General features: G+C 24.3%; 1 protein-coding gene across 2 annotated transcripts; it reads left to right on the forward strand.

Moving 5' to 3' along the window:
- Nucleotides 1–210: 210 nt before the first annotated feature.
- LOC113558550 lies at nucleotides 211–3270 on the forward strand. Of its 2 annotated transcripts, none has more exons than XM_026964041.1 (3): nucleotides 211–632; nucleotides 1124–1739; nucleotides 2812–3270. In XM_026964041.1, exons 1-3 carry the CDS (start codon nucleotides 474–476, stop codon nucleotides 3192–3194), a joined length of 1158 nt encoding a protein of 385 aa, XP_026819842.1. In that variant the 5' UTR covers nucleotides 211–473; the 3' UTR covers nucleotides 3195–3270. The 2 variants fall into 2 exon arrangements, with proteins under 2 accessions (XP_026819842.1, XP_026819843.1); XM_026964042.1 differs by having other exon boundaries at nucleotides 595–654.
- The last annotated feature ends 7606 nt before the right edge of the window (nucleotides 3271–10876 follow it).

The following is a 10876-nucleotide window of genomic DNA, read 5'->3' on the forward strand; positions in this document are numbered from 1 at the left end:
ATTCAATAGTTTGTCTTCTTCCTTGACACATTATTTTCAATATTAAACTTAAAAATAATTATATAGTTCTATAAAGTCCACCCAATAGGTAGATAGTGTGTAGGTACCGAATAATTACTAACTAAAATCACAGCTAACATAAACTCAATTTGTAATATATATACTGTAATACGGTAGTTAATTTGTTATTTCCAAAAACTAAATCGAAAATTCAAATAAACTAAATTAAATCGACGTACAGAATATGTACAATCATAGAAAAAATAAATTACGTAAATATTAACTTTTACAACAATTAACAAATAACCACGACTAAAGATATACTATTAAGAATAGTGATATCACATTGCCTATTGATAAGACCGACGGTCCAAAACACAAACTATAGATTGAACTCAAAAATCAATTTTTACAAACATTTTTTCTACCATGAACTCTTGGTTCTTGTTTTTTACAAAGGAATTCGTTATGGAATGAACTGTGATAACAGTTTGTTTTGTACCTTCGAACTAAGATCGCGTGGTTTAGAAACGCATGTCTATTGTCTAAACAACAACAATTACAGAGGCCCAGTTTTGTTACGGACATTTTTTGGTGGAGGAAATCATTGGATTGTGCCTACAACTCGCCTGGTGATTATTTTTAGCTTTTTAGGTATAATGTGTAAACTTTTTCTATGGTGTATGTTGATTTTTTGTATTTTTTTTTGTTAGCCCTAACTATTAAACACGTGTTCTTTACAAACTTATACATGTATATCGACCAAAAGTATTCTAAAAATTGTTTGTTCTGAAAACATGGTTTAAATTCATATTTTTGTTCGATTTTTATATATATATGTATGTATACATTTGTAAAGAATGTTGTGATTCTATGATAAAATCATTTATGTTTAAAATTTGGATTGCTAATTTACCAATCAAACTGACTGATGATATCTACTGTATTCTAATTTCTAGTTAATTTCCTTATAAATTTTATTTTTATTCACTTTTAATAGTTAACTTATTTCGATATACATAATATATGTAAATTAAAAATAAGTATTTATTAAGACTTTTATTAACATTAAACTTACACTTATGTTTAATAATTATAATACTAATTTTTAGTATTTTTTCAGAACCGATTTGAAATGTTGTGCCTAAACAATGATAGCAAAATACAAATGAGGCTAAATATTCAACGACATCGACAAAAACTTCTTCAGTATTTACAGAATTCTAATGATACTTTTTTAAAACCTAAAATCAAATTAGTTTCAAATAGTTTAGAAAGAATTAATTCAAATCACAAAATAAAACCAAAAATTGCTCGAAGTACTGAATTACTAAACAGGAAACTTGAACCAACCAAGAATAGAAACCATAAAACTAGATCAACTGATACCTTAAATCAACTTCAACCAAACATTAAAGTAAATGTACAAGCCGAACTGCCTTTATCAAATATTGAGTTGAAACAAAAATCTATATCAAACAATGAAATAATAGATCCTCCTGAACCTATCATAAAAAAACTTAAAGAGCAATTGATTGAAGAGTTATATAACAGTAGTTCAGAATCAGAAGATATTGATGATAACATATCTGTTGGAAGTAATGAAGATTGGAGTGAAATTTTTCAAACAGATAATAAGAGCAATGTATACAACAATGTCAGTAGCAATTCAATCCATGATGTAGCAGTTAAATATTATGAACAAAAACAACTGGTCAATGAAAAAAGTAAAGAACAATGTAAGTATTTATATTTATATTTATTATTATATACAACGGCATGCAAAACTTTTTGAAAAGGATGGGTGAGGGATATGAAGTTTTAACTATTCTCTGACCATGTTATAACAAAAAGAAATATATTTATATTTTTGTGTTAACCTACAGTTACCTAGTTAAATATAATAATTGTATATTATCATTTATCTTTGGTATGGGAAATTAATATATCATGAAGTGTGCTGTTACTTATTAGAACATCTTAGCATAAATTGGTTATACAAAATAAGTCCCATGAATATTTTTCGATTATTTGAATTCGCTCTATTTAGCCTATAAGTTTTATCTAGACAACACCACATGGTTGTCGGCTGAGTAGACTTAAACAATTTGAGTGCTTGTTTACACTGTATGGATAATTAAAATAAAACCACAGCTTTCAAAAAGAATAAAACACAGTTACTAATATTTTGTAACATTTTTTATGATAGTTTTCATTGAAATTTTGAAAGATTATATTATTAGAGGATTATTGAAAAACACTTGTATTAGTTTTTATAAGTTTACCATTGAACCTAATGTTTCAACATTTTTTGAAATCAAATCTTAAACCCATTATTTTTTATTTGTAATACACTCCATGATATTGTATACATAATAAATTGTGTGTTCACTAAGTATGTGGCACAATTATGATAATTTTGAAAAATTTTGATATTTATATCTCTTATTGTTATGCATTGTACATTGTATAATGTTCATAAACTCAATTCAATCACCTTCGAGTAACCTGTACTCAATTCAATATTTTCTGTATAAATCTTCCAGTGTGGTAGTAAATAAAAACTTTAATTACTTTATCATGTATTTTATTGTTGTTAATCATATTTCCTTAAATTAATAGTTAAAAATCACAAAGAAAATGTATTGGAAATATGAATTTTAATTTTAACAATAAATTGTAAGAAATAAAAAAAAAAGGCAAAGGAATTAGAAAAGATATGATAATCTTATCCATCGCATATGCACAACCCTGATAATATATATTATATAATTATTGTATTACTAACTGTTTTTTATTTTATTCTTAAAGATTCGTATTACCTGAACACCAGAAAGAAAAATCAGACCATAAAATCTCAACATAAAAGTAATGACTCTGATCAGAAGTTTAGAAAACCCCAAGATAGGTCTTTACATAATGCCAAAGAACGAGCATGTAGAGAAGAAATAGCCAAAAAATTTGATATTCTAAGAAAATCTTGTAGTTACTTGAACTCAAATAGACGTGTGCCATCAAAACATAGCATACTTTTAGCTGCAAAAAAAGAATGCGACTTGTTAAAACACTTTCAAAATAAATTGATTGCAGAAAAAAATATATTACGTAAAGCAAATGATCTTCTAAAGGAGAGGATAGCTAATATCAATAATAAAAACTCAAAAGACGACATAAAAATAGAATTAGAGATTTAGACTGATTATGTATTGCTGGACAAACCAGGGAAATATTGTGGTAATTTTGTAAATTTATAAATTAAACACAATGTATTAACTATTCTGACCAACTAATTATTTATTATAATTGGTATAAAAAAGAATATGTATATTGTTTTAGTAATAGTTTTTAGATATAATAAATGTATTATTATGTTATATCTATATATTTTGTAAACATAATGCAATTTGTACGTTTGTTGTTTGTGTTATGTGTATCTAATAACTATTTTTTTTTCTTTGTATATTTATATGTATGAACGCCAAATATTTAATTCAAATTTAAAATATATTGGGTCATAGTTCAATTACATTCACTTAAACTAAATATCAATTTGTGTATTCTTAATGAGATTCTTTAACACGAGACTAACAAGTGTTTAAAATCTGTTGTATATATTTCTAAAAGCTCAACTCCATTTTTTATAATCGTTTTGATGTTAATGCGCAAATTATTTTAAACCTCAACATTCCGGTAATGATTCTAATTTTAAGTTATAACATATGTGATATTTTGAAATTATAAGTCTTTTATTGTGAAAATTGTGTATTATAACTCAAACATTTTTTTATATATTTGATTACATGGTTTTTAAAAACTTATATCAAACAATTATTCTTCATTACATTATTTTTATTTTGTATTTATTCATCTTGTATACTAACTACTAGAAACCTATTATCTTCTGTAAATTATAATTCAAACAAATCAAAGATTTGTATTTGTTTTTACTATGTAATTAATTATTACGAGGGTGCCAGCGTAGTATTAGTTATCTTTCTCTAACCCACCCGCAACATAGCAAATTTACGTTCATAACAATGACTATAATTATATTAATTTCTCAAATTATCGTAAAATTACCTTTTATAAAATTTAAAGTTAAAAACATTATCTAGGGAATCTCATAAACGTTTTATTATATTTTAATTTTCAAGAAAGTTTTGAGTTATTTAAGATGTATGGATAATTTACAATTTTAAAATACTCATAACTCGCTACTTTAAAGTTCAAAATTTATTGAACTGTCTAATTAGATGGAATTCTTATTATTCTCTATCGTATAAACTTTATGTTAAACTGTTTTTCATTCTCATATATGTGATTACTGATTTATCTCATCCACAAACAAACTGTTACAATAGTTTCATAGTGAAAATATATCTACCTATATTTAATAATTTACCATAATTATTCAGTGTTATAGATAATTGAAACATTTATATACTATATAAACAGAAAAAATATCAAGTTAGCTTTTAAATTGTTATTGCATAACTGTGACTAGAAGCTATTCAAAAATGTACAATTAGTTTACAATTTTCAAAATAGTTAATGGTTAGTAAATACATTTCTAGTGTTGTTTGTATTAAACACTCTAAATAGAATTATTCTTGGTGTAACATACTGACATGTGAATAACTACTTCTAAATGAACTATGCGTAGTTGCCAGACGTAAAAAAATGATAAATAGTCATTTGATGATATAATAGACAATAACTAATAGGTAGATTAAAGGAACTGTTTGAAATTTTACATAAATATACAGTAGATGGGCAAGCTTCTATTAAGCAACTACCTAACTTAGGTACTAGGGTGGTAAGGTACAAAATATCCTCGCAGAAATAATGATAATGAAAAAGACTATAAAATCAAAAATATTTACTCATTTGAAAAGATATATTGAAGTAATCTACCTTTTAAAACTAAGCGTTTATTTTCCACCAGTAAATTCTGTCTCAATTGATATTTATTTTATTTTTTCGCAGTGGTGGGAAAATTTGTGTGATTTCAATTGTTTTATTACTTAAACAACTGAAAATTCAATAACTCCAAATAAATGATAAATTGGACATTATCTACTGCATGTTGTATGAAAAAAGAGAGATAAAAAGTTTTTTATTTAATGTTATGTGACTGATTCATAGAGTAATACTACTCTATAGACTGATTCATGTATCACTTATTATTATTTATTACTCTATCCAGTAGCATAGTTAAAAATTTAATTTGAAGAAGCGTACTCATTTTATTATTATTAATGTTTGGACTGTTAAACACATTTTTGAGTTAGTGATACCAATTTATTTTTAAATTTAAATTAATGATCAAAATGGATGTAGACATGTAGTAAAAATAAAACAAAATAGCTTAGTACCAGAAATTACTAATTAAAACTGAAGAGTATAATATATAATAATTAAATTAAATTTGAAAATCCAATCGCTTATTTCTAGTGGTTAATGAATTAATTAATATTTTTATTACTTATACTAGTATGTCTATAAATATCAAGTAATGACAAATAATTTAATAGATTTTGTTAATAATGTGAAAGCATGTGCTCCGCCATTCTGACAACTGGCCTTATGCCCATGTCTCTACGATATATATTGCATAGGTAATACAATAAATAATAATAATATTATAATAGGTACCTAAAAAATTAAACAATTAAAATATTTTTTTTCACAAAAGATATTGAAAAAACCTACTTTAAATAGGACCAAACCTAGATGGCAGACATCAAGTATCTAAGAGAGAAAAACACATAGCCATTATTCTTATTTTACAAAAGTATTGGAGCTACAGTCAAATCTTTATTTAATAAAACTCTCTGTATGACAAAATATTTAATTTGAACCATACAATTTTAATTGGATAACTTCTATCAAACAAAAAAATTTGTATTTAACGAATTAATTTTTTGTTACTTTTCTTAAACAAATATAATAACTATTATTGTGGTAATTTTGTAAATGTATAAATTAAACACAATGTATCAACTATTATGACCAACTAATTATTTATTATAATTGGTATAAAAAAAATATGTATATTGTCTTAGTAATAGTTTATAGATATATAAAATAAATGTATTATTATATTATATCTATATATTTTTATACATAATGCAATTTGTAAGTATGTTGTTTGTGTTATGTGTATCTAATAACTATTAATTTTTTTCTTTGTTCATATTTGCATAAATTTCATACAGTAAAAATTAATTTTATAAGTAATGAAAGTTATTATTTCTTTTAAACAAATTTTTTTAAAAATAATTGTCAAGTTTGTTAAATAGAGGTTCTACTGTATATAATTTAACTTTATACATATATTTGATATGATAAATATGAAAATTTCTCTGTTATACTTGTTTCTCTAAAACTTTTTAGAACTCCATTTTAGAAACCAGATTTATTATAATTGCTTTTTTAAAGTATAATTAATTATAAGAAGCACAAGAAATTGAGATGTAGGTTTAAAAATGTTTGACCTGAGGATTATTTTCTTAAATATTTACTTTCTAGTGAAATCTATTAAATTTTTTGAAAACTAGGCCGGTAATTATAACAAATAAATATAAAAATATAAATTTTAAATAATATTAGACATAGTAATACAGATATTTATAAATAATTAAAACAACGTTCAAAAATAAAAATAAATTTATATAATTGAGTCTGTTAATATGTTATGAATCCAGATTCATATATCTGAATCCAAAGCATTCATAGCAGTCGTTTTAATCTGACCTTGTAATTTTTTTCTTTTACTTTATATATTGGTAAATCTTTTATTAATGGTGAGAATTATTTTCCAAATGAAACATCGGTATTATGTGATTCATTGATTAGTTCTGTTAGTAATGAATGCTTTGTCATTTTACACTCATTTAGACTTTGGAAGTCATGATGATTTTCTAGAGACAAAAAAGTGTTGATATTTTATTATACACACTTTTAAACTTATATTTATAAAATGCAATAATTCCGTTTACATACTGTGTGGTATTGATATATATTTATAAAAAACACTATCTCTAATTCTTAAATATTAATAATATATGTATTTGGTAATATAAAAAAGGAACGAATGCAGTTTAGCTTCAGTGATATTTTTGGAATTTTTTTTTCAAAATGTGTGTTTTTGCACGCTTAATTTGATGGTACTTCAAAAAAAGCCGGTCGAACTTACTTTGGAAGTTATGGTAAAAAACTTCAAAATGTTCAATTTTTTCAAAAATCGTGGTTTTGAATTTAAAATACAAAAAATTAAAATTTTTAGATTTATTTTAGAAATGTTTGGATTTATGTGCTCAACTTTTTTGTGGAATCAGAATGGCAGCCTATAATACTTACTAATTTTTATGTTATTGTGAATAAACCACATAAAACTAAATTATAAAGTTATTTCAAACATTTGCATATTTAAGAAACTCAAAATTGATTTTTTTTTTACTTTTTGTTTTTCATTCGATGAGTAATAACAAAAATTAGTTTTTGGTTAAATCAGAACCAACTTATATTTTAAAATATTTTAAAAGTTATAACTACCAATTTTTCATGGTCAAAATACGACCAGTTCGTGGCGGTATGTTGAGCAATCCCTAACTCCTCGGAAAGGAACGATAGAGATACACTTTTTGCTCATAAATACGTAAAACTAACAATTTTGTACTATGATAAGTGGGACTTGTGGAAAAAATATCTTTCCTTATGGATTGATAAATATCACAATTTACCTTTGGAAAAATACAATTCATTAAATAAAATTGATTTTTGTAGGAGGCCAAAAGTAATTTAAAAAAAAAAATACCCCCGAGGGGGAAAGCATGGGTAAATTAATAGTTCTGATTTCACCAAAAACTAATTTATGTTATTACTTTATTATTCATCGAATGAAAAACAAAAAGTCAAAATTTAATTTTGAGTTTCTCAACTATGTAAATGTTTAAAATAACTTTATAATTCAGTTTTATGTGGTTTATTAACAATAATTTAAAAACTTATTGAATACGATTGTTGTATTATTGTACCAAACATGTGGCCTGCGTGCTTACTGCTTGTACGGCCGGCGAACGCTTTCAGTATGGCTCGCTATAAACATATTTTATTTCTTTAACATTGTTGAAATTTTATATAAAAATTAATAACGATTGTACAAAATGTCAATATATACATCTACCTAGTATTGAATACGGTTATAAAATTCTAAAAAGTTATTATTTTATCACGATCAGAACATGTATCCAATATCTCTGAAGTAGAAATTCATTCAATTATCTAGCAACTTCTATTAGACTTATTACCTGCATAATATCATGTATCCGTTAACATTAATACGTTTATAAGTCTATTGGCCTTTTATATAATTATACATGGACGGTTTTTCAGTTCAATAAGGAGATTCGATTGATTTTGTACGGAAAAAAGTTACTTTAAAGGATAGAGAGAATGTAACCTTATCTATCGATATTTGATTTTCATATTTCATGGTTGAATGGATCTTGTACGTCCGACAAGTGGACAGTTATAAATTAATAATTATGGAAAAATGAGTTGCCTATACAACTCCTAAATGTCGTACTAACAAAATTATACCAAAGCAACACCACATAGATAGCGTTGTATATTATAATTTAATAATATAGTCAACTCGCAATATTATAACAAATTTCATGGGACCAAAAAAAAAGTTCGATAAATCGAAAGTTGAAAGTTGACTATAGGTACCAAGAACCCAAATCAACAAAATTCACTATAACAAATTTTGAAGGTAAATTCAAAATATAAATCAATACACTACAAATTAATATTTATTGTCATTTAATAACACATATTATTAACATCACATACAAATAAATATGCACATATTATTAAGATCCGGTATCATAACATATATAAAATAATTAAAATACTTATACATGAGTCATTAATCATTATGTGACTGAATCTTATTTTAATAGCGATAATTTTTCGCGAGTATATTATTATTGCATAATAAGATAATCATCAGAAAAACTAGTAAAGTTAGCTATATAATTTTATATTTTTTTCGTAGTTATTAAACATTAGCATTAATATAAATTAAAAATATGGGTAAGTGGTACTGCATTACTTTACATTAGGTGTCGAGTCGAACTCGTTATTGAGGAAATTACTATGATGGATTTTATTAAATTAGAATTGATGATAACCTATTTTATATGAAGAAAAATAATTCTAAGTGAAGACTGTCTAAATTTTATAATTTTTGTGATTGCAAAATAATAATTTTGATAATAATATTAGATTTGCGTAAAATTTCCAGTTTTATTAAAAAGTTTTGTTTGTTTTCTTAGATTATATAACTGTAAACTGTATTGGAAATAATTAATTTTATCAAACTAAATCCAGATTTTTTTATCTAAAACCTCCCCCAAAGTGAAAACTGAAGTATTTTATGGACTACTTAGTACTTATGTATAAATAGATACAAGAAAAAACATCATTTTTAAATCAATACATTCATCGCACCACTTTGAATCTAAAGTTCCTAATATCAAATTCCAAAATGCTATAAAAATTCAAATAAAAAATTTCGCATATTAGGGACCAAAATACATTTTTCATTATATCACGAAATTTTCAAGAAAACAATAGTTTAATTTATTATGACAAAATGTCCGTTATATAACGTCTTTACGAGTGAAACGAGTTGATTGTAACATTAATATAATTTTTAATATTAATTTTTATAAAAAATATATATTACTATTAGTTTGCTAAACTAAAAATGTTGAAAACTAGAGTTTATATAATTTTCAATACACAATGTTAGTTAAACTAGTTTAATAAGTTTATTTTAATTTCAGTAATTTCCAAGGGGTTTAAGCGTTTAACCGTTTAACCAATTTTTATTATTTAACGATATATAGTAAGTATTTCTTAAATTGTATATCTTTCAAGCAAATTATATATTATACCGTATACTGTACGCAATATATGTATGTATCTATTATTATCCATATCTGAATTAATTTTTTGTACTTTACCCAAGTACGATGTATTTATAAGTATACCTGTGTAGGTACCTAATAGGTATACTTAACTATAATGTTTTAACTTTTACAATAAATTATATACAAAAATAACACTTAAATTTGTTTAATGAAATAAATTACAAAATATTACATAAAATACGTCTTACATTATTTTAACATAGGTATGCCTATTTATATTAATTATTTTGATTACGATGATTTATTATTAGGCGATAAGGCAATACATATTATAAAAATAAATTATCAATTATGGTTTTGGTTCTTATAGAAAACAGATGTACTTAGTTACTTAGGTCGGAACTATACACAGCGTTATCGGTCACCAGCAAAATTCCTCCTAATTTATTTAAAACATAATGTAAAATTAGAAGTTTGCATTTATATTATTTCGAAATTCGTCCGCTAAACCGCAAGATCACCAGCGTTTTCCGCCGTGGATTTCAGCCAATAAATATTGAGTTATCAACAAATAACTAATAATACTTACCAGTATTATTATATTATTTTTTACCAGTGTTACATAATATCAGCTGGTTATAAAGTTATTATGCTTTCCTTACACTTATATTTAATATAGTAGGTACGTTTATTTTATTTTAATTTTCAAATGTGTAATTATTGAATGATAGTATCATAACTGATACTAAATAATTTTAGTATTCATTTATCGGTTAATTTATTAGCCACTTGACATTTTACTATATAAGTTAGATAAAGCTAAGTTAAGCTAAGCTAGTTTTATTGACTAACAAAAAAGATAATATATTGTTTTACTTCTTTATTTCGTGGCAGATAAATTAATTTATTGCAAGACTTGTGAAATTAATTCG

The sequence above is a fragment of the Rhopalosiphum maidis genome, chromosome 3 (genome assembly GCF_003676215.2).
Source record: "Rhopalosiphum maidis isolate BTI-1 chromosome 3, ASM367621v3, whole genome shotgun sequence".
Taxonomy (NCBI): Eukaryota; Metazoa; Arthropoda; class Insecta; order Hemiptera; family Aphididae; genus Rhopalosiphum; species Rhopalosiphum maidis.

What these genes read in the sequence shown, in the direction of transcription:
- LOC113558550 (XM_026964041.1), top strand. Translation starts at nt 474, where the DNA reads ATGAACTGTGATAACAGTTTGTTTTGTACCTTCGAACTAAGATCGCGT. An exon ending in TTGTGCCTACAACTCGCCTG is followed by an intron (nt 633 to 1,123) that starts GTGATTATTTTT and finishes GTATTTTTTCAG; the next exon opens with AACCGATTTGAAATGTTGTG. An exon ending in TGAAAAAAGTAAAGAACAAT is followed by an intron (nt 1,740 to 2,811) that starts GTAAGTATTTAT and finishes TTATTCTTAAAG; the next exon opens with ATTCGTATTACCTGAACACC.